The sequence below is a fragment of the Hemibagrus wyckioides genome, linkage group LG21 (assembly GCF_019097595.1).
Source record: "Hemibagrus wyckioides isolate EC202008001 linkage group LG21, SWU_Hwy_1.0, whole genome shotgun sequence".
Lineage (NCBI taxonomy): Eukaryota > Metazoa > Chordata > Actinopteri > Siluriformes > Bagridae > Hemibagrus > Hemibagrus wyckioides.
Window position 1 is genome coordinate 13,273,931 of NC_080730.1, and position 25,513 is coordinate 13,299,443.

General features: G+C 39.3%; 1 protein-coding gene across 1 annotated transcript in view; it reads left to right on the plus strand.

Annotated features, from left to right (window-relative positions):
• Positions 1–25,104, plus strand: part of atp2b4 (ATPase plasma membrane Ca2+ transporting 4) — a 111,530-nt gene extending 86,426 nt beyond the window's left edge. Inside the window, 9 exon segments of the mRNA XM_058372830.1 lie at positions 1,251–1,338; positions 1,800–1,906; positions 2,594–2,785; positions 3,521–3,734; positions 7,617–7,828; positions 8,338–8,445; positions 10,141–10,323; positions 19,516–19,691; positions 19,693–25,104. Coding sequence (XP_058228813.1) covers positions 1,251–1,338; positions 1,800–1,906; positions 2,594–2,785; positions 3,521–3,734; positions 7,617–7,828; positions 8,338–8,445; positions 10,141–10,323; positions 19,516–19,691; positions 19,693–19,957 — 1,545 coding nt within the window. The 3' untranslated portion in view covers positions 19,958–25,104.
• Positions 25,105–25,513: the final 409 nt, after the last annotated feature.

The window sequence follows — 25,513 nt, forward strand, 5'->3', positions numbered from 1 at the left end:
TTGGTTGCTTTTCTGACTATTGCCCTTTTTACCCAGTCACTTCTCCAGGCAGCGTGAAGGTTGTGCCATATTCTTTCCATTTTTTAAAAAAAAGCGCTAATGGTGATCATAGATTTAATGGAAGTTCTGGGTATATTTGTATTAACTGGTTGATGAATTGACAGAAATTGTCCTGGATTTGTTTTGAGAGCTTCATAACATTATGACCACCTGCCTAATATTGTGCTTGTCTCCTTTTTGCTTCCAGAACAGCCCTGACCTGTCATGCACGGTGTATTCTGACACTTTTCTATCAGAACCATCGTTAACTTTTAGCAATTTGAGTGACAGTCTTTCAAAACCATTATTAACTTTTAATAACTTAACTTTTTTTTCGGACCACACGGGCCAGTCTTCGCTCCCCACTTGCATCAGTGAGCCTTGGCTGTCCATGACCCTGTCGCCGGTTCACCACTGTTCCTTCCTTGGTCAAACTCGCTCAAATCCTTACGCTTGCCCATTTTGCCTGCTTCTAACACATCAACTTTGAGGACAAAATGTTCACTTGCTGCCTAATATATCCCACCCACTAACAGGTGCCATGATCAGGAGATAAGTTATTCACTTCTGCTCATTGTTATCGCTGATCAGTGTATGTTCAGCTATGTGACTGGGTCCTGCCAGAAGCAGGTGCATTTTTATTGAGATCACTGTGTGGCACTTCAGTTGCACACAGCTGGACTCCATTCAACTAATTACGTGACTTTTAAGGGCACCAGAAATAATTTAAGGATTTATCATCGGGAGTGAATACTTGCACGTGCAGTGATTAACTCAGTGATGTTTGTTTTGTTGTCTTCTGGAAAGCCTTCTTATTAGTGTGCAGACTGAATCAGTGATGGTCACATGGCTGCAAACTTAAAGTTTTCTGACTGTCAGTGTTTTTTTTTGTCATTTTCCGATTTTCCCAGAGTGCAACACATACAGAGTGGGTTTCAGACTGTGTCAGATGCTCTTACATTTTCCTGGTTTCCAATACTTTTATATGCTGATAGGCATTGTAGATTTAATTAAACACATCTATAGACTGTCATTATCAGTGTGCTTTTGGACAGTGTAAAAAGCATGAACTCTAATGGCAACACATGGATCCTTCTTCAGATGAGGAATGAATTCAAACAATGCTCAGCTGTAGGTTTTTGTCTTAGATTCTACTTCATTCTTGTGAAATCTATTTTTATTGATTTATTTTTTGTTCTCCTGGCCTCTAGGTGGAGCAAGATCGTCTGGACAAGGTTTGGCCCAAACTGCGTGTACTGGCCCGTTCTTCTCCAACAGACAAGCACACACTGGTCAAAGGTAGTCCTGAAAACATAAATGCTTTTATTTGCAGTCCAGAAATTGGGTTGATGCTAGGTATTTTAAGGTAAAAAGTTTTTTTTAAGGTATTTTGAGGTAAAAAGGATCATATCTATTTCTTTGATTCCTTTTCACCACTTTTGCACTGCCTTTTGGTTTTTGATCCCAGATCTGGCTTTCGACTAATGCAGCTCTGTTTTAATATGGCACTGACGCCTCATTCAATTCTGCACAAACGGAATTTCAGAGTACCTCATTAGCCAAACTGTTGCTGAATCTTCCTCTAAAAAACAGCTCTGAGCACTCCTTAGTGCCCTTACATCTGTATCTGAAAGTGATTATCCTGCATGTCTGCTCAGTGCCTCCACACATGAATATCATCATGCTGTTAATGATAGCTTTTTTGGGTCATCGACTTTCTACTCGTTTAGTGGAGGTATGACCGAGTGCTTGTTTTTCAGGCATCATTGATAGCACAGTAGGAGGAACCAGACAGGTGGTGGCTGTGACGGGTGACGGAACCAATGACGGACCTGCTCTCAAGAAGGCTGACGTCGGCTTTGCTATGGTGCGGCTTTGCTAGTGTGTGATTAAAGGTTCAACTGATAGCTACTTTGTTCTAATAAACCTATTTATAATAGTTGATGGTTGCTACGTTGGAGCTTCTGTGTGGTTTATTTGATGGGAGTTAGGTTTGGCACCAGGTTTCCGTGGCTCCTGGTGGCTGCCTGGCTCAGTGTAGCGCTATTCTCATCTTCAGCCAATATCAGCAGCACTCATGCAGGGACAGCCCTGCAGGTTCCTCTGTGCTGGGAGAATAAATTTTTACCTGGGGAAACATGTATTTCCTGAAGACGACCTTGTCACTTCCCTAGAAGATGCTTATAGTCAGATTAAACCATATGGAGTCAGGAAGGTATAGTTTTATGTGAGGGCAATAATATGTATGTACATGTCTGAGGCTAATGCGAGAAGATTGTAGGATCTTATTACTACATAGTTTTTTGATAAATTGAATGTCTTAGTTTTATGTATACCTTCAAATCCCTTTTCAATATAACGTAACCAACAAATGCAAAATAATATACTAATAGTAAATTACACCTCATATACAGTCTACGTATATTTGTCGCAAACCAATCTCTGCACAATTCTGTGTAGAAACACTTTTATTTTAAGGATGTAATGTTTTAGTAGCAAGAGCCATTTGCTAGTATTTGTTGTATCACGGTGTTTTTGCTGCCTCTCTCCTCAGGGTATTGCTGGGACTGACGTGGCTAAGGAAGCCTCTGACATCATCCTGACCGACGACAACTTCACCAGCATCGTGAAGGCTGTGATGTGGGGCCGTAACGTCTACGACAGCATCTCCAAGTTCCTGCAGTTTCAGCTCACAGTTAACGTCGTGGCCGTCATCGTGGCTTTCACCGGCGCCTGCATTACACAGGTGGAACCTCGACCCTCTCACCCCGAGCAGCACTCTGATTTTTGGGATAGTATCTTGGCTATGACACATGAGCCATTGTTGAGGGTCGTAATTGACCCTTGTGAGCTAATTAGATGTTTCAGTGAAAACATGGCTCAGCGACTCAAGTGCACAAAAGGCCATGTGCTTCATCAGATTTCTTTCCTAAAAGAAGCACTTGGTGTCCCTGTAGCTTTGATACCACACTGTAACAACAATAATGATAATGATGATGATGCAAATAATAATAATAATAATAATAATGATAATAATAACTCAAACCATGACAAATGTGCTAAAAATTTGAAGATTCTTTAAAAATTAATACTTTAATATACTAAAATAACATGTTAATACTTTATAATTTATATTAACAATTTTAATGATAATTACGTTTTTAAATTTTTTTTAAAGAAAACTGTATATCAGCATAACTAAAATGGTTTTATTCCGATTTATATACAGTCTAATGTAAAACCTCCCCAAAAAAACAAAATACTAAAGCAAAAAAAAGCGTTAAAAATGCTGTGCTGCATAGTTTATTGTCTCTGTTTGCTGTTTGTATGCTGGTCTGGTTAGATTCATGATAATAATGTACTAATGGAATCGGAAGACTGTCAGACAGTCTGCTTTCTCTGGTCTGTGTCCTTTTGTGTTTTCTGTTGTGTCGGGTATGGTTTGTTAATGAGCGCGTGTGTGTGTGTGCGTGTGGGGTAGGACTCTCCACTAAAAGCAGTGCAGATGCTCTGGGTCAATCTGATCATGGACACACTGGCCTCTCTGGCTCTGGCCACTGAGCCGCCCACCGAAGCCCTGCTGCTGCGCAAACCCTACGGCCGAAACAAGCCACTCATCTCCAGAACCATGATGAAGAACATCCTGGGCCACGCCGTTTACCAGCTGTCTGTTACCTTCACCTTGCTCTTTGCCGGTAAGGCTTCAGGGAACACTTCCTGCAGGGCTCTTTAGGCTGATCATGGGTGCTGCTGCTGGCATTGTAATGAGTTTTCTCAACTTTGACAATACTTAAAAATAAGAACAGAAAACATAAAATGCTAAATGAAGATATAGAACCTAAAACCATTGATGATCACTTTAGCATGATGGAAGGTCAGAGCTATACTTTCTACTGGTAAACATAATTTAAAATACTTCTTTAATAAATACAGAGAAAATTTGATTTGAATTTAAGAAATGATTAAAGAAATTACCCTATTTGTTAGGGATAAATTTTTCATTAATATATTTATTACAGTAGTAATCAATATATTACTACAGTAATAATGTTTATAAATAATATATAATATTTATATGAAGCATATCCTGCCAATATATTTATTGGCAGGATATTTCTGTGTTTAATATAACATAAAAAAAATAACTCCAGGAAATATATTAGCAGGTTTGTAAAGAGATTTTTCATTCTCGTATCGTCTCTCCTATAACAAGCTAAAATGAAGCTGGTATGAAGCAGTTCTAATATAAAAAAAAAAAAAAAAAAATCCTAAAAAATAGTCATTACTGAAGATCCCCAACACACTTATTACACTTCCTTCTGTTATTCCATCATCGCTGCCACAGACGAGACCAAATGATACCAAATTGCAGCTAAATAATGAAACCTACATCATAGTTGTTATTAAACCACACTGCTCACACTCGTATACTAACTCTAAATAAGTGCTTTATTACAGAAAGATATATTTGAATGGTAGATCAGTGAACCCTGTAGATAGAATTCGCCTAGACAAGTCTAGTATTATCCCTAAAATCTATGTGGCATGATAGTGATATTGTTAGCTTTTTGATAAGATCTACATTGTTTGTGAAATTTGAAAGTATTTGAGGTGAAGTCATTTAAACCACTGTGCTAGAATAAAGGATGTCCCTACCCTTTAACTGGCAGTGGATAGAAATACAATTTAGATCTTATCCCACGGGAATTGCTAATAATCATCAAGGATGTCCGGAGTAGTGTTATCCATTTAGATTTATGAGCGTAACAGTCAGTATAAATAAAGCTGTTATAAATAATGCAGAGGCCGTCGTTCAGTCCCAGCGATGTTATCTGAACAGAAGTTTGTGACCTTTTTATTGAACGCTGCTGCTGCTGCTTTTCTTTTGCTGTTCGTTTTCTAAACCATGGTAAGAAATAGGAGTTTAATACTTCTAATATTTATCCTGTTTTTAGATTTTTTTTAGAGGCTTTTGATGATCAACATTTTGATGAGCAAAAGTAGGCGTTTCAACCGAACAGGTTTGAGTCTGTATGTGTTTATACAGGCAGTTTCTATGCAGATGATGAATCCCGCTAATGAAACATTCATCTGCTCAGTAGATTTTTTGTCGGCACAGTGAAATACTTCGTCAGAGACAGTCCGATAAAGATAGAGGCGGCAATTAAGACTTTAGATTATAAATAAATGCATGATTTATTGATTGATTGATCCAGTCTTCTCCTGAGTGTTAAAAGTGTGCAGTTTGCTGTGACCTAAGCAGCTCTTGCGTTGTCTACAGAGTTCCTTTCGAGCTGAGAAAACCTTCATGTCATAAACATGACAACTTTATTTCTCAAGCAGAGCAAATGAACACAACACTCGAGCTGTGAGTTCCTTTCTCACTCAGTCTGCTTACATGACCGACCTCACATGGTGATATAACATTACTCTGGTTCCTCAAGGCACTGGAAGGCGGATCAACACCAGTTCTGTACTTAGTAAGCGAAAAAAAGTTGTGAGTTCAGATCCCACGACAGCCAGAGTGCCGGCGTTTGAGCCCTTCAGCGAGACCTTAAGCTTCCACTTCTCACTAATGTTCTTGACTAGATTCTGCATCACTTGTATGCTGTTCTTGGATGAAAGCTTGTGCCAGGATTAATTCATGCAAATTTTATGCAGTTCACCCGAGCCTTTGAAGAACGCTGCCGCCGAGGTTCACACGCTGTATGTGCACTGCTGCTAGCTCATCATACATGCCTAAGGGTGGCTCAGGCTTAGTGTTGCTGAGCTCATTGAGATAACTACAGTGCTGTTTCTCTTTAGGAGGAGTATTACACCAAAGGCAGAACAGAGTGGCATGGAATTCAGTGCTTGTATCATTCCACACTTCTCTCTCAGGTTCACTCTTGTTTCACCGCCTGTAGACATTGTTTAAGGAATGTTGATTCATCTACTGTATTAATCTTTTGAAATTTTTTATTTGAACTCCCAAACCACCGAGAAGAGTAATGATTATGAATGGAAAAAAAGCTGGGTTTATTTTTGTCCATATTATGCCTTTACAACAAATTACAATAAAAAAGTCACTTGGAATGACTCTCATATTCATCGTTATAACTAGCATGTTTTATTTTTACTGACACCCAAGACTTTTATCATGAAATGGTAAGGTATAATAGTATCTGAGGGTTTTTTTGGCCTTGCTTTATTTCACACACAGTGCTGTTCTAACCTGCTGATAACTCCCAACAGGATTTTAGTCCTTTAGTCCTTCTTTAGTCCTACTTTAGTCCTTTAGTCTGTCCAGCTCACCAGCCCCATCATCTGTACTTGTTTATGCGATACTGCCATCATCACCATCGCACTCGCCATTTCGTAGCTCACTATCTGAGCCAATTCTCTGTCGTAACTCAGTACAACTGTCATAACTTGCGTCATGTTGCCGATCGCAATCTGCAACATTTAAGCTTCTTTTATTTAAACTCTATTACAACAGTTTCTCTCCACAAAATACCAGAAAACTGTGATTCATGATCTTAGTACAGCACAGGACTGCTGTAATTCTCTGCATGCTGGACTTCTTCAAACTGCCTTATTTTCTTATCTGCAGCCTGTACAGAATGCAGCAGAGGGATTTCTTCTCATTTGGCATCTCTTCACTCGCTTCCTGTTTAGTTCAGAATTGAAATTCTTCTTTATGTATATAAAGCTCTTTCTGGTCTTGCTCCACAGTACATTATTGACCTTCTCCACCCTACCAGAATGGTGTCAGGGGAGCACAGGGACAGAGACAGGCTGTGAGGACGTACACAAGTGCAGGTTGACAGCAGGTTGAAAACAGGATGCGGTCAAATGAGGCAAAATCGGTGCATCCAGGGCTAGGCTAAGACAGGGTCAAGAAACAGGCTGTGTTTTAAACATAATAAAAATAGAAAATCTAGAAGAGCTAGGCTAGGACATGATCAAAGAAAACATGAATAACAAACATGATGCTTTCACACTAAAAACAAGAGGCTAAGTAACATCACAATTTAACAAACTTTGCAAAGAATATCACACACATGAGGGGTTAAATACAGATGCAAAACGGGATGTAAACTGAAAATGGGTGAGACTAATCAAGACACAAATAACAAGACGAAAACAAAACGGCAAACACAAGTAGCAAAAGCGTAAGTGGATATGATCGCTGTAGCTCTGCAGGCTGCTGTGCTGCGTAGCTCGGCCCACAGCGCTCAGCGTGAAGGGAAGATCCATGACAGCTAAGATCCTATAATCAACAAGAATTGTGTCCTCAGCTGCTGTACTAAGGCTTTTTGTCGTAGGTCCTAAACACTGGATCTCCTCTTTCGTGTGCGGCCTGCTCCACTCTCAGCCGTTCTGAAAGCTTCTCTTCAAACTTATTTTTATTTTTTTGTCTTGAAATCATTTCAGCATCACTGAAACTGAGCTAGCAGTGTGCTCCTGTGACTTCGGCATAGCACATGACTGCCAAGCTGAACATTTTAATATAAAAGGATTGGCCTATGTACTGCATTCTCCTTTACTGAATAAACTATTTAGAAACAAATCTAACCAATAAGCCCTTTCCACAGGAGAGAAGTTCTTCAGCATCGACAGCGGCCGCAATGCCCCCCTCCATGCGCCACCCTCCGAACACTACACCATCATCTTCAACGTCTTCGTCATGATGCAACTCTTCAACGAGATCAACGCCCGCAAAATCCACGGAGAGAGGAACGTCTTCGATGGCATCCACAGGAACCCTATCTTCTGCAGCGTTGTCCTGGGAACCTTCATCCTGCAGGCAAGACAGGAGATTTAAAAAAACATCTTTTTTTTACTGCTTATTTTCTTAAATTTGTAGTTGGGGATTAGTAAAAAAAAAAGCAATTTAAACTCATTGTATAATTGTGGGACTTGTCAGAAAAAAATTCTAGCACATTTAACTTGCTTTGCAGATGTTCCGCATTAGTAGTTCCAAATCATTAATAAATATTTATTAATATTTTTCAATGTAAATCCTGTGTAATACATCACGGTTTGTTTATCTCTGCATGCACGACACAACAAGGAACCAGATGTTCCACATTTCTCAGGGGTTCAGTGAAACACACTTACAAACTAGAGCTTACGAAGCCTGGTCCATAAGGTGGTTTTAAAATCTCGAGCTAAATAATGCCAGTGTAAATAAAGCAGTCGCAGACAGCGTTTGATGCGGGAGTTCACAGCGATTTGTTCGGTGTTGCCGACGGTTTCATTTGATCAGAGCTAGACTTGTTTAGCACTCATATCGTTCTTGTTTGGCTTCTGTAGATCGTCATCGTGCAGCTCGGCGGGAAGCCTTTCTCCTGCACAGCTCTCACCCTGGATCAGTGGCTCTGGTGCGTCTTCATCGGTGTCGGCGAACTGCTCTGGGGCCAGGTACGGCAAAATTCATTCCCATCATTTTTAATAGGCAGGAGCGCTTTTTATTTGCACGCCGCCGCACTGTTTCATCTCTTCCAAACAAGATTCTAAAGGACCCCCGCTCGTTTGAATAAAGCTCGTAGGTGTTTTTTTTTTCTTTTTTTTGCATTGAAAGACTCCATCTGCACATGACAAAGTGTGAAAGAACGGTGTGTGTGTGAGAGAGAGAGAGAGAGAGAGAGAGAGACAGAGAGAGAGAGAAATGCCGTACTGCTCTCAGCATGATGGTGTAATGAAAACATCATGGCATAGTGCTGGGACGTGGGTGACGTTCAGCAGCTCGCACCTGATAGGAGTGTGTGTGTGTGTGTGTTTTGGAGAGTGGAACTGCGTGTGAATCCAGGTCTGTGGGAGGGAGAGAAGAAGGCATGAGGAGGAGGGTGGAGGGTGGATGGTGGATGAGGTGATGGCACATTGCACAGCGCTGCCTGCGAGCCGTTGCCGCCCCCAAAAAAGTCGCACGTCCCAAAGAAGACATACTGCATGGCAGTATAATGAGACATGAAAGTTTATAGCCCACAATTACACACCATCACAGGGGAATGAAACTGAGCACGATACTCCCACTGCGTCTCCCCTGTCTCACACACACACACACACACACACAAAACCCTGCTTTCTTCTAAAAATGTATGTAGGTACTGCACTTGCTAGGGTAAGTGCATCATTAAGGTTTCCATGCGTCCGGGAGAACTTGGAAATTGCAAGACTTTAATCGTCCTCCCTGTGTCACGTGTCTCATACGTCTTACACAAGGAGGAGCAGCATTCGTGGGCATTTCTGAAGCAGCGCTGTTCTTTCTTCACAACGTTCTCTTGCTTAATTGTAAGCAGTGAAGGATTATCATCTCTAGTTAAAAGCAGAAGTAAGAAGAACTTGACAACACTTCATCACGTGTATGTTACAGAACAGTGAAATTCTTTTCATCACACATCCCAGCTTAGGAAGTTGTTAGGAAGTTGGGGTCAGAGCACAGAGTCAGCCATGATACAGTATCCCTAAAGCTGAGGGGGTTAAGGGCCTTGCTCAAGAGCCCAACAGTGGGCCTAACCCTAACCCAGATTGCTAGTACAGGGGTTTGAACTACTGGCAATCTTTGCACATTGCCTTTGTTTTTCCATTCTTTATTTTAGTTTGTTATGGCTATTGTATTTATTTATTTGTTTGTTGTTATTTATTTTTATTAGTTTTTATATTATTGTTATATTTATATTTTTAAAATATATTTTTATATTATTGCTCATCCCTTTTGCTTAAGTTAAGGAGTTGTTGTTGGGTTGTGTTTTTTGTTTTTGTTTTTTTTTTTGTTAAGCTCATTGTTGTTTATAATGCATTGAAGCAAAATTGCACACTATACTCACATACAATATTTATTTGTTTTTCTTTAAAGTAATTTAATGAATAATTAAAACCCCACATCATCCTGGTTACCTCCTTTGTCGAGTTTCCAAATTTAGTGAAATGTATTATTGACCTCACCTCCTAATCAGTAATCCAGAGTCTCGTTCCTCGTTCCAACGGTCCTCGTTCGCTTTGCTGTGTTAAAAGCAACCTTCAGGATAATTCAGGATTAATATATACTTTTCAACTTTACAATCTGGATTCATAATTTCTAAACAAGGATCTTGCATATCTCTTCTTCCTCCTCAGTTAATCTCGGCCATCCCCACACACCGACTCAAGTTCCTGACGACGGTTGGTCACGGCAGCACCAAGGAGGAGATGCAGAAGGAGGAGCAGATCGAGGACGTGGATGAGATCGACCACGCCGAGATGGAGCTGCGCCGCGGACAGATCCTCTGGTTCAGAGGGCTGAACCGCATCCAGACTCAGGTACTCTCACAATGTCTCTCACTTCCCACCTTAGCCTTCTCTTTCAGCCATGACCCCAGCAGCAGAACATGGAACAAGAGGAACATGAAGCCTTTTTTATTTATAAAATATCAGTTTTTTTAAATGTATATCCTTTTTAGACATGCAAAATTGCTCCTACTTGTTTATACTTATGTTCTGGATCTTGTCTATTAGTAAGGTTTGGCATAGTTTACATTAACTTTCCAATGTTGATACTTTAGGCTGCTGCCACATGGAGAAAATATGTTTAATATTGAAATGTTTTAGGTGATTAGTAATTCTGGTGCTAATTTGTTGGTTAATGCTGTATAAAGTTAGTGTTTATCTGCCACCATGACATCACAGGGGGACATTACCAGTATCACAGTTGCATTTAATAGGGGTAAAATTGACGTATAAAGTAAAAGTAGAATTTTATCAGAGCTCTATTAAAGTTAAAGTAAACTTATATCAGAGTTTTTGTATAAATTAAAGTAAAAATAGAATTTTCTCAGTGCTATAGTATAAAGTAAAAACAGAATTTTCTCAGTGCTATAGTATAAAGTAAAAATAGAATTTTCTCATTGCTTTAGTATAAATTAAAAACAGAATTTTCTCAGCACTATAGTATAAAGTATAAGTAGAATTTTCACAGGGCTGTAGTCAAAAGTATAAGTAGAATTTTCTCAGTGCTATAGTATAAAGTAAAAATAAACATTAGAAATAGTTAAACAAAAACAATGTAATAATGAAACCAAAAGAAATGTTTAAACAAAAAAATACGAGCATAAACGTTAATGAAGGACAGTCTTTGTTTTTCCTGTGAGCTCATTCACGCAAATCTCCCAGACTCCCTTAAGACTCCGAGCTGAGCAGCGGTGTGTCACATCCCAGCACACCATGGTCCAAGGACAACACACTCTGGGTTGAAACACACTTCCCTCATGGGAATAAAACATATCTACAGCCTACTAGAAAATCCAGAGAGACCGAATCTCTAGAGAGTGAAATCCTATGAGAGAGACACTAGATGGTAGAGGTTTGAAGCTGCTTCTAATAAAAAGCTTTAGTGAGGATTTAGTGCATTATGGAGAGTTATTATTTTTTATACACTTTCTCCTAAAGGGTGATGTGTGGCAGAAAATTCCAGCATGAACAGGTTCACAGATTTGTTTATCTTTCAGGATTGTGTCTGTTCTGTTGTTTTTTTGTTTTTGTGGGTGTGGATGGGACGAAGGCGTACGGAGCCTGACGGAGTATTCTGTATGGAGCAGCGAGGCAGGGGCGTTATGCCTCCTACTGAGCACTGATGAGCGTTCCATATGAACGTCCACAGGCTGCATGTTTCTCCCATCGGGCTTCATTAGGTTTTCTCTCCGCCTCTGAAAATGGAAAGCTTAACCCTCATCATATTTTTGTGTTTCGGTGCCATAATTTTGTAAATTTGGCGTTGTAATTTTGTTGATTGAAGTGAACCAGATCATGAGGCACTCAGGCCATCAATATTATTTTATTTTATTTTGTTTCGTTTTATTATTTTTTGTTATAATAAATTATAAATTAAATTAATAATAAATTATTATTTATTTTTTATTTTTATTTATTATTTATTTATTTTTTTCTTTATTTTATTGTTTTTTTTCTCTTTATTTTAGTTTTTTTTATTACCTTAGATATGTTCACTCCTTTTGCTCGAGTTATCAAAGGTTTTTTTTTTTATTTTATTTTATTATTTTTAATTGTTAAGTTCATTGTGGTTTCCCTACTTTGTTGAGCTTCCAAATTTTGTGAAATGTATTATTATTTATTTAAAGATATTTTGCTCATGTCATATCTAGTTTTATCCAGTCTTCCAGTTTTTAATATATCATGCTTCTTTTTAATGAATCCAACTGAATTGTCCAGTCGCTAGCTGACCTGACTAAAACTTTCTGATTGACGTGTATCTCATGTACCTCTATGTACAAGTATGTCACGTGTTCTGCGTATGAAAGCGCATCGTGATGACTGATTTGTGTTTAACTGGAGCAGACAGTGCTATCAGGGGACAAATGAGACGTTTTGTCGTACGTATCATCTGCCCTGGATTTTGTCCCAAATCCACTTCCTTGTCCTTGACTTCCAGACTGTCTCTTCCCTCTCTTTTTGCCTCCAAGCGCCGATGTAGACGAGGTTGAACGTTCCCTCTCCGTCTCCCCATTTGACCGTGAAAACTGCTGCTCTACTAATTAGCTCCTTATCGTCTTTTCCTGTCCCACCAACACAATTTCTAATCCTCCTGGATTTCTATATTTTATCAGTCATGCATGGTTAGTGGTACACAATAGAGGAATTAATTGGCACATACACGATTCACAGCCAACTCATCAATGCCTGTCTTGTAGAACCACTTTATTGTCACCCCTTTGTGGTCCTTATTTCCCTTTTTTTCTTTTCAGTGGGAGCTTTCAGCCTTTCCTAAGTCCTTAAATAACCAAAAAACTTTCCCCGACAAAAAGAATTCGTGTTTTTGTTTTTTTTTTTTTTTTTAAAGTCTCCTTCCATCCCTGCTCTTCCTCAGCTGCCTCGAACCTGATTTGTTATGGGGGTTTTTCATTGTCTGTTTTTCGAATAACGTATGTCTGCTCTAACCACTGATTGCTTTGTACATCTCGGTGTCTTTCTATCTTCATTTTCACCTCTCTCTTCTTCTTTCCTTCCTTTTCTTCACCGGGGCCTCTCCCTCTCCCTTGCAGATGGACGTGGTTTATACATTCCAGACAAGCCAAACGGCGGTGCCCGGTGCGCTGCGGCGCCAGCCTTCGGTGGTCAGCCAGCACAACGACGCAAAAACAGTTTCTAGCCCCACGCATGTAGGGCTTTCCCCTTCCAGTGCCACAGCGCTGCCTGCCCCTGCTTCCTCCTCTACTGCAGGCAGTGAGTGGCTCTTAACACACAAGCCAAGCTGCTACTGCATGAGCATCCAAAGCTTTATAACCACCTTCTCTCCTTCCAACTGTCTGTCTTTATATCAGTGTCTCAGATCACCAAATGCTCTCTCTCTCTCATTCCCCCCGAGCGTTTGGATTTCTGGGGTGCTCTAGAATGAAGGATTAACTCTGGAATTTGGCTCTATCCATAGATTATGCTCTCAAGTTTGGGTGGAGAGATTTTGTCAAATTCCTTTCCCATTCCTCAATTCCTTGCCTGGGTGGAACGCTGTTTTTTTTGCGACAAAGCACATTTCCACTAATCGCTCTCCCAGTTCAACATGGTAAAGAAATCTGCTTCCTATTTTAAAGCGGCTCTGTAAAACTGCAGCGAAGTTATAACGTTTCGCAGAATGAAAGGATCCTAGTAAGGTCCTAGTATACGTTCTTGAGGAACCCCACAGGGAAATGTTTTAAGAATTCAGACACAATGGTGAAATGTACCTTTTTTTTTAAATACCAAGTAAGCCCAAATGGATATTATGAGTTTGCTTTGAACCCAAAGGAATAATATTTTGGGTTCTCTTCATTATTGTGTCTTTTGATATTGGCAACGATCTAGAGGTAGATGGAGTAATTGGATGGAGAAATGTTTGTCCATTTCTGTTGCTGAACTCTTGCGCTAACGTGTGCAGCATTTGCAGCATCACAGTAGCGACTAAAATGTAAAAGTGGCTCAATTTAATTGTGGCTTAAATAGTAATTCCAGAGTTTTGCCATTTTGCGATTGCAGGAATGAACACAAAATCAAGCAAACTCCAAGATAAACCGAGGACCCTGTAATTTCTCAAAAATACTGCAGATTTTCCACAGATTTAGACTCCACGATATTTTTTTTTATTCACAGCTTTATATCTGTGTGTAAATAAAATAATTATAATAAATAATAAATAAAGTAAATAATAAATCATTTTGTTTTATTTTAGAAGTAAACTCTTAAAATGAACAGAAATGTCTATGAACAGCTTGAAATAAAAAAAAAAAGTGACTACAAATAAACATATATTTGGTTTACTACAATCTTATAATCAGAAATGCCAGTAGGTTCCAGTAGAGTCCGGATATTTGCAGTATAGCTCTAAAAGTTGACTTGGCGGTCAGCGAGAAAAAAAGAAACAATTCCAGAAAATTTTATGACCGGGACTAGTACTACAGCTTTAATCTGAAGGCGAGCTGCATGTGATTTTATAAATAATTTGCTTTTACAGAGCCACTCACAATTTGATTTAGTAAATTGTTCCTGGAATTATGACAAATTTGAGAATATTGGAGATGAAATCAATCCCATGTCATTTTCCATTCAGGAGAATGGAAAGAGCTTTTTTTTTTCCTTTCTTAACCAGAATATATGAGACTACAAATGTGTAAGCATGTAAAATATCTACTTCCTTCTTTGTCATTTCAACACTCTTGGCTTTTCTGGCCCTGTGGTTATATCAGTGCACAGTGTTTGACAGGAATGCGAATGCTTCTGCCGTCGTCTGCATGCGTTTACACCTCGTCAGGTGAAACGGACAGGGCCAATGAACGAAAGCCTGCCGTTATTACGAGTTCAGAGCTGTTCAGAGCATGAATGCTGACCTGCTCCTGATCTGCTTTTCTCCTTTCACTTTCTCTTTCTTTTCTTTTTTTTTTTTCTGATAAAGAAAGTTAGGAGCAGATTAGCCTCTGTTCCCCGAGGGGATCCGAGTTATTCTAAGTGTGATCTAATTAAAGGCTCAGACAAAGGTTAATAGCTGAGCATCCAGTGCAATTAAAAAATAATAAAATAAGAGTATACAGGATGTGCATGAAGATCTGTATTTGTGCAAGTGTATCTGTATCTACATGCATGTGTGCTTTACTCGAACTTTTTGCATTGATGCATATTTTTCACAGCTCCTTTAATTGTCTTCTCCAAGGAAACGTCTATCTTCACGGTGAGCTGAAAGGGTAAAGCAGTAGGTTGTAGGATGATGGACAAATCGGTAGCCCGGGCATCAAGAACTATAACGTCATTTGGGAGTTTATGAAAGCAAATGTTTGTACACCTTGATGCTGTAATTATTGAGCACAGTGCTCTTTACACTTTTACACATATCACTAAAACTGATCTCGGGGATAAGACTGCAAATATATGATTATTAATCCTATTACTTTTTTTTTCTAATTTTCATCTTAATTTTTTTTGCTAATTTATAAAGCATTTATTTCTAAAAATTAAAAAAAAAAAAAATTAAAATGATAATGTGTAAACAGGTGGAGTATATTATTATACATTTATATTATTTATAATAAAATTGATATTAGATACATTTATTTGGACTTCATTTGATGCTATAGACTTAATTTTAATGCTAATGATGTAAAAAATAGTAATAATAATAATTATTCCTTGAGTCTATTTTCTCTTCTTTCATATGCTTCCTCATTACGAGAAAATTTAAACCTTTATATAGGATGTCGTAATAAATGCAAAATTAGAAACTCTACGATATTCAGAGGAGTGTTCAGTTTTTCAAAATGGCGGCAGATTTTCCGCTGTTTTGGGCCGAGACGTGTCATGTGAAGTCGTCACAACTCTTCAGGGCTTTGGCATTCGGCCAAAGCCCTGTTCGATTCACGTACGTTGAACATTAAGGACAGCTATCACAGGAACATGTGCTACTCACATGATCATGTGTCTTCACTTGTGGGAAGTGAGGATGTGGTAGCTCAGTGGTTAAGGTGTTGGTCTGCTGATTAGAAGGTTGTGAGTTGAAATCCCAGCACCACCACACTGCCACTGCTGGGCCCCTGAGCAAGGCCCTTAACCCTCAAATGCTCGATTGTTTAAATGAGATAAATGTAAGTTGCACTGGATAATTAGGTAATATGTAAATGTAATAAAAAAAAAATGCCTCAATTTTTTCAAAAGCCACAAAAAATCAACCATTTTGGCCACAACAATTACAAAAAAAACAACCCTCAACCCTGTATAAGACTGCTCTGTGACAATGTAGATCGTGTACAGAAAGTTGAAAATACAGTTGAATTAAATTTGCCCATATTCGACATTTTCGCTGAATCAGGAGCATGTAGGTGTGTGGAAAAACTGACAAAAACAAATTGAATTTAAAGAAGTGCAAATTAAACTCTCTCACTAAACGTATAGAGAGAAAAGTATAGAGAGAAAATGCTAACCAGGCTCTTTTATTTGTTTAATGTGATTATACTGATTTGTTTCCCTTAGTCTGTTTTAATGCTAGATTGTTACCTTAGCTAGGTATTTTAATCAGGTTTCCTGGCAACCAAAACCATGGCAGCACAATGGAGATTATAGTTTTGTAGTATTTGCTTTGTGATTTGTTGTCCATCCCGTGATAACGTGTCTGGTCAGAATCCTTCCTAAAAGAGGAATAAAGGGATGAAATGGCAAGTGATACAAGCCTGAAGGAATGCAGTGTAATTGGCCCATGACCTTGATGTATCCTGAGAGAGAGAGAGCAAGGTGTCTCCAAGGTGACGGGTCGGCATGTCCTGTGCCTCATGTTCACTGTCTGCCTAGCAACAGAACCCAGAGATAGAGAGACAGAAATGTGTAGATGCTCATCCTTCTCTCTCTCTCTCTCTCTCTCTCTCTCTCTCTCTCTCTCTCTGTAATATCTCACTTTCTCGCCACTGATGAGAGATGGCAGACTCTACATCTCTCACACATCCTCCCCTCCTCCTCCTCCTTCTCTCATTCCTTCTCACACACCCTCCCTTCTCTTTTTCTCTCACCCTCTCACACTTCACACCCTCTGTTTTTTCCCTCTCTATCCATCTTCTAGGCTCTTTTTTTCCCCAGCCCCCCCCCCCCTCCAGATCTCTGACACGACGCACTCATCCCTCCCACTCTGTATTGCAGGAGGACGTGCGAGTCATGACTCTTTCTGCTCCCTTTATCTCGGTTACCTAGACGGAAACGCTTCAGCAGCACCCCTTTAGATATCGCCAGCGAGAAACTGTCAGTTTGGATTTGCGGCACGCGTTTATCAAAGCAGTCTGCTGACTTTCCTGCCGAGAAATGATTTAGAAACGACATAAAAGATATAAAAGCACGTCTCCTTTTATGCGTCGGTAAACGATTGACGTTTGCCCCCCACCCCCACCCCACCCCACAATTTATTTTTTGGAAATCCCCTTTGTCTTGCATGCTTTGTGTCTTCTCTCCTCGGTTCACTGGGGTGGGGTTAAACTTTAATGAGCACTCCAAACCCGAAGGGATGCCAGACGTGTCGAGATGAAGGGCCACTTTTCTTTTTCAAGTCAAGATCGAGCAGCTTATGAAATTCATAGGAGATTTGACCGTATGACAAAATGCAATTTGTGGGAATGTAAACCGTCATCATAGTGAAGAGGCTTATCAATATTTATAGACAAATCTCAGTTGCTTCAAGGGTTTGTGAGCTGATTGGTTTAACAGCAGCTTGGGGAAAACCGGGACATACTGCTTCCTTTAGGGGAATAAACGCTACGTTCAGGTGGCGATCGCAAAGCGTACATGCTCACGACCAGCCAAATGTCTCCTAGTTATTTCCTGATCATGAGCAAATATCTTTCTTTACATCAGGCCCTGCAAACAAAAGCAAAGGTTTTTCGAGAACAAACGCGGGCACTTGGCAGAGTAAAAGAGTGCTGATCAGACAAAGCGGCAGGTTCCCCAGTTCTCAACATGCATTCAGACGGAACACCGGCGTGTAAATTGGAACGGCTTTCTGCCGCGAAAAGATTGAAACATTGGAGCTCGCTTTTCTTTTCTTTCCTTTTTTTTTTTTTTTTTTTTTTTTAACCTCGCTCGCTCATTTCTACACTCCAGTGAGCACCTGACAAAAATGAATGAGTGTGCGTGGGTGTGTGTTTGTGTGAGAGAAAGAGAGACTGAAACACACACACACACAGAGAGTGAGAGTTCTTACCCTGACATATGGTGGTTTCATGCTTAAGTGTCTGCCAGCATTTCAGCAGAGAAACTTCCAGATCTTAACCCCAATCTTCTGTTCACAACTTAGCAAACGGGGTGTCCCCTTGACCTTGGGGCCTCTGTTTAATTTTATAGCAGTACAACCTGAAAACGCACTCGAATCTTTTTAACGTTTTAAGACGGACAGCATTTTAACCAGAACTGAGCGCTTGTTCTTCATAGTAAAAAAAAAATAATATATGATCCAACTTATACAACATTTGAAGAAGAAGAAGTATCATTCTAAACAGGTCCAGGCTGTTAATCCTATATATTAGCTGTCTGAGAAAATCGAATGCACGCCAATCCTGGAAATGACCAAATGCACACCATTTAGTGTTAAGAGACTCAAGATTATTACAGAAGTATGAGCCTTTAACTAACCGGAAGTTTCCAAGTTGATCGCAAATGACGTCAAACACACGTCATAGCAGCAACTTCGTTCACCCGAGAACTCGTGAACTCTCAGACCCAGGAATATCATGCAATCCTGCATTTAGAAAAGAAAAAAAAATCACATGTATGATCTCAAGGTGCACACGTTCCCAATCTGAAACTTTAAAAATGCATGATTGTCAAATTAAACACACCTCCTCCTGTGCAAATGTCTTGGTCTTTGCAACAAGTCACACAACAGCTTCAAATCCCAATCATGTCAAAGAGTCAGTAAACCCATGCGTGAAGAACAGTCTAGCACTTCTGTTTTTTTTTTCAAAGCACAATGTAAAAATCTTTTCACTCTCTGATGCTCTAAGAAACCTTTGTCCTGCAGCATTTTTTTGGGAAATTCACCCCAGATTGCACAGTGAGTGTGTGTTGAGACACTGTACCTCTTCTGCATTTTCTTCCTTTAAAAAAAAATTCTCATCTTTTCCATTTCTCTCCTCAACACCTCCCGTCTAAACGAATAACGCTCAGGCGGTTGTCGAGGACAGCGTGCACGTGATTAAGTGCTGTCTGTTTGTGTGTAGCATGTCTTGTGTGTGGTATTTTTAGTGCCTGTGATGTTTGATGTCGTGACGTGCTTGAAGTTCATGCCTGTTGTTCCTTATTCAGTTGGGAAGGGTCTATTTTTTTTTTTTTTTTTTTAATGCTTGTGCTATTTTATTTTGTTTGATATAATTCCAAGAACAATCACATTTTCGAGATGGTGTATATTCTTACACACACACACACACATTCATACATACAGAGAGCACACTAGTGCAATTTCTCTAATCCTTCTTTTCTCTCTCTTTGCATTTTTCTCCACAACCCCAGATTAAGGTGGTGAACGCTTTCCGCAGCTCACTGTACTCGGGCCTCGAGTCCAACAGCTCCATCCACAACTTCATGGTCCACCCTGAGTTCATGCCGCGGGTCGAGGAGGAGGAGCACGTGCCCACGATAGAGGAGAGCAGCGCCGAGATCGAGCCGCTGCCTTCCTCATCCTCGGCGTCCTCCTCCTCCGCCTCCCCCAGGAAAAGTGGAGGTGGAGGTGGAGAACCCCCGGACAGCTCCATCCACGGCCGCGAGTCCTCCGTCTGACCGTCTTTTCCTCCCCCCAGCATCAATCCCAGTTCTGTCCTCCTGCAAGCTCCTCCCTGAAGAACACCTCACCCTTCATGCAGCATCCTCACACGGAGCCATTTTCCCCGCCTCGGCTCCTCCTCGACTGGCAGCGTGGCGTCGGAGCTCTGACAGCACACGTGGCACGGTCTGACTCGCCCACACCAGGGCAGATCGGAGGCTGCAGCCTTTCCTTCACTGACACTGTATCCTTGTTTCTCCTTTTTTTGTCGTCGTTTTTGTCGTTGTCCGATTTGTACATCATGTTATTTCCTAGGACATTTTTTTCCCACCAGTTCAGCGACTTTTACCACTTTTACAACTTGAAATGTGCTTGATTTTATTCCTTTTTCCCCCCTTTTTTTTGCATTTTATGGTCATTAGAAACACAAGCGATGTTCATCACTGAAAAGTAGTCTGTAGTTTTAACCTTTTTTTTTTCCTTTTCATTTGTCATTTTTTTAACTGCTGGCTATCAATGTCTTAAGGAATCCACACACACTACATTTATTTTATTTTTTTTTCCCAAATACATCAACTTTTTGAATTAAGGTCATCCTTGGTTGTCTTTGTTTATTTGATCATGTTTTTGGGTTTCTGTATGCACAGACCTAAGGCTGCTATGCTGAAAGTAGAGTGAAAGAAAGAAAGTTTCACTAAGACGGAGCAAGTGGGTCATGCAACTCCATCATCTCAGTCTTGAAAGTCCGCGCAAAAAAACAATACAAATTTTAAAAAAATGAAAATCCCTGATTTAGCCAAATCGCTTCTTTTACTCGTTATTCGTGTGTGCACGGGTTTCTGCAGTTCGAGTCGGTTTTCAGCTTCAGATTCTTCATTTCTTTTTTTTGCCGTTCCACGTTCGACTCGTTAGACCCAATATCGTGCTGATCAGATGCAGAAGGAGGATCTGAGCAGTTCCAGCACTCCTCTTCCGAAGACGAAACAGATAATAAACAGCATAAAACGCGTAACGACCGGCGCGCCTAATGCAGCCCGAAGCCTCTGTTCGAGCCCTGTTAGCCGAGCAGAAAATTCTGCCAAACTTTTTTGGCCATGTTCTTCTAATTCTCGAATCGTAGTACTGCCATATTTCTACTCCTGACTTCATACCGAGCTTGGTTAGACAGGATCCTCAATATCCTTTTTCTACTTGCTAAGAGCCATATTTTATAGGTTGTTCTTTTATAATCCCATTTTTTCGCTTTCCTGCTTTGCTTTAAACAAAAAAATCAGTCACTGCCTAAAAGAGAGAAGATGGACCACTTTAATATTTCATGAACAAACGCTACACTTTTGACAAAGCCGCACTTCCCCCTACTGGCAACTTTTTTTTTTCCTCCCCCCCCACGCTTATTTCCCAAAGTGATGTATTACTATGGGCGAAACGTGTAAATTTCATATAAACGTTGATGTTCTGTTCTGTTTTTTACAACTGTTCTGTATTTTTATATTAAGTACTTTTTAATATTTTGGAAATCTATAAAGGAAAGGTGTATAGGCTCGGAGCATTCGGTGACGTAACAGGTTTAGTAAAGCGGGGTAGTAGAGTACGTTGTTTATCCGCAGATCTACTTACGCCACGTTTAAACAGGAAACGCTTTGGCCAAGGAGAGAACGAGGGCATGACGTGTTTACTTTAAATCCAGCGAGATTCCTTAAAAAAAAAAAAAAAAAACTATTCTCAGCTCACTTTATAAACGGCGTTGGGTGTAGGTGCATTGGGGAAGAAAAAAACGAAAGCCTGTAGTTTATCCAACATCCTGGGTACTGTAAATGTTATTTACATCCACGTTAGGAATTATCTTGTTAATTCAATATTAAGTGAAATTGTTACATTACATATTTTCATGTACACGCATACTGTTATGTTCATTGCCATGGTATTACAGCATAAATTATTTTCTTTACCATGGGCTGTTTTATTTTATTTCATGGGGTTTTTTTGGACAGTAAAGCCCAGATATAACTTGTCTTTCAGACATTGGGAATTTTATTTCATTTTATTATTATTTTTTTTAATTGATTTGCTCAGTTCATGAACATCTAGTGCTGCGTTCAGTGTAGTGTAAAAAAAACGAAAAAAACAAAAAGCTTGTTCTGCAGTCAAAGCTTTAAGAAAGTTCTGCCAAAGTGTTATTTTGTACAATCATTACTTCTCGTTCTTCTTCTTCTCGAGTCCCTGTGTTACGTTGTTGAAAATGACACTACTTCTGTTTTCCGCTGCACATCTGGTCACAGTCCTAAAGATGTCCCGAATGAATCTTTGTGAACCTAACTACGTCTCTCAATCCACCTCATTGCATCGTCTTATTGCATCTCTCTTTTTTTTTTTCCTGTACATTGATATTAATCAACAGTTTCGAAATTTCGACATTTAGACACCGATTTGGCTGTGCAGGACGATTTGTTATTGCGCACATCTGTCCAAAAAAAGATGGCATGCAGTAGCTGATTCGACTGCACGGCTAATCTACTGAGATTTTTTTGTTGTTTTTTTGGGTTTGGGGTTTAGGAGTGCTACACCACAGCTGTAAATAAAAGATTGCATTTTTAACCTGGAATTAGTCACAACCGCCTACTTTTCCATAACTTAGGCAACCTGCATTTGAATGCATTGAAAAAAAAAGTGTATTCGATTGTGAAGAAAAAAAAAGAAGACAGACAGAAAGAACGAAAGAATGAAAGAAATTTCTTTAATATAAATCATATGAATACGATAATAAGCACTGGTGTTATTTTTGTATAAACCTAATATCATCTATGTGGCATGCATGACTTATAAACAAATTGGTGGTTCAAAGCAATATGTACAACCTGGTGTGAGTGCTATTTCTAGTGTCCTGTGTTGCTTAAAAGAAAACTCTTTAACTGTTCAATATATGTGTTCAGTGTTTCTGCATGATAAAGAATGGAATGAGACATCCCCGAAAAAACCTGTACTCGTTCTCCTGACCAGTGCCACACGTGGCTCACACACACTCGCACACACAAATATATATATCTGAAATATATATAAATATACACACCCCTGTCACATTAATTAAATGAGCAGAAGAAACACACACTGACATGATGCTGCAAAAATGGACTCTGATCACTTTATTTATTAGACTCTATGATTATCTATATGTCTATATGTGTTCAGGATTGGAAGCTTCACTCTTAACCCTCTTGTTCTCGTCTTGAAGCTTGGATTGTACTTTAGTGCGTGTGAGGTGGCTATCACTAGTAACACGAGCTGATACTCCACTCTTTTGCTCGTCTCGTCATATCCTTCACCGTCATGCAATCAGTCCTCCATGTTGTACAAATTGACTTCATCTCAATTACTTCTTCTTTTCTTCACCCCATGAACCATTTAAAGAAAAAAAACCCCAATAAACTCATGAAGCATTAAAACTTAAGAATATGAAGGTAAGCATCGATGATTTTTCGCTCATCTTCATCACATTCTGGAGGCCGGCTCGGGCGAGAGCTTCATTTCATCACACGCCACAATGGTTTTCATCAGTGGTTTAGGAAAGGTGTGCTTCTCTGTATATTGCGTAGATATGAAAAAAAAAAAAGCAAAAACGATTGGATTGATGCTGTTTCCAGTGACCGGCGATTACTGTGACTGGCTATGGTCACTTACTAATAATGTCATCTTCACAAATCTGTCTGTTTCTGTGTTGCCACTTCTTTTAATTTAAGATTTTTTTAAAAGCCAAATTCTGTTAGAGCCATGTTTTAACCAGTAGCTATACGTAACTTTTGTATTTTGTATAAAGGGCAAATATTTCTATTTGATTAGTCACCAAAAAATCGGTAAAAGATTCTAAAACAAAATGTTTAAAGCAGGAAAAAAACAGCCATTTTGATCTTTCTTTTCTTTTTACCAAGTGCTTGAAGATAGGTTTTTTTTTTTTTTCTTTCTGATTATGACTATAACATTAAATTGTTGACAATTTGGACAATTAGTTTACATCTAAGTCTTTTCTTACTCTTTTCATTAGACCGTGTGTCTAAGAGCTTAACTATACTCTCTTGTCTGAGGTCATGTTTACATTCTTTACCAAGGTGGCTTTGTTTTTTATTTACGATTTTTATTTTATTTTATTTTTTTCTATAATCTGCCGTCGTCTTGGTCAAAAAAGTGCCATTCGGCGGCATCGAGTCAAACGTACCACTGTGTAAATTATCTGAAGTTTTGCTCGTCTGAGAGAGACATGGGCCGTTTTCGATTTTGAAACCGTTTCCCTGAAATCAGCATTCTTGCTAAAACTAGGACTAATGCTGAATCCTTTCAGACGACATGAAATGTATAAAGCTTTATTATTGTTGTTGTTTTTTATGATGGAAACTTGCTGATGCTTTTTGCCCCCAGTCTGTGTGTTTACACTCCAGCTACATCTGCCCACTTTTGTCCAAATGACATAGAATCTGTGTTCTTACTACATAGTATAGCACTTTAAGGGCACTTCAAGGGCTAAAAGGTGACGGCAGGTTGCCAGTTTTGAACGTCTGATCGACAGAGAATTCACAGCACTACGTAAGAAGAACAGGAGTGTGCAGTTTGTCATTTTGACTCCTCGTTTGTTCATTTCATCATTATTAGACCTACACTGAGAGAAAGAGCTTCAATAGAGATCTGGGTTATGATAGCAGAAGAGTGTTAACACTTGTTTTATTACCAGTTTTTGGACAGGACGATCCATCAAGCTGCACTGAAAACCTTTTGAGGAAGTGATTGATGATCATAAACAGCATCTTTTTATCGGTGTGTGTTTCAGCTGTCAAAAATCTGGCATTAGATTAACCCTTTCCACAACACTTTCCCTTTTTGTAAATATAACTTATCATGCCAAAATGTCAGTCCTGTTTGCTTCCAACTATGCAACAGATTGGTTGATTTTAGAATGTGATCAATTATTTATCCTCTCTCTCTCTCTCTCTCTCTCTCTCTCTCTCTCTCTCTCTCTCTCTCTCTCTTGCTGTCTTTGCTTTTTTACTTTTCTGTCTCAGTGAACGCAGCCATGCCCATTTCTCATTACTTTATACTAACAAAAACGCAAGTGTATTATGTACGTATGTATGTATGCGTGTGATGTGCACACCTTCGAATTTTATTTACTCTTTTTGTAATATATGATCATGTGGAATGCCTTGTTCTTTATGTCCTGTCGTTTGAAATTAACAGAACAAACAAAAAATGATAACCGAGCAATTGAGGTGAAAGTTATTATATACAACGATATATATATAAATATAATATATATATATATATAAATAAATAAAGCCATTAGGATTTGAAATACATTAAGACTCCTTATTTTCCCTTTTCTTTCTTGAAGTGTTGGAGTAACAAGGTTATTTATTCTGTTGTGTTTTTAACGTACATACATACACGCCTCATAGCAGTGATGTCACACACGTGGTCACTTGCAGGGGGTACTAATGCTTGAAAAGTTAGTTTACCTCACTTCTTAAATTCAGAAATATCTTAAGTCTTACTGTTTTAACCTTTATAAAACGAGGCCTCTTTTTGAAATTCTTCTTGCTCGAAAAAGACGTGCCCAATTTAAAATGATTATATCTCAGCGACAAGGTGTATTTGTATAATTCAGGTACCAAAATAAAGGTAACAGGTGAGATTGCTACAGAAGAGTTAGTGTATATAGTGTATATAGTGTCCACTGCCCAATCTCCAGATTTGAACCCTCTTGAA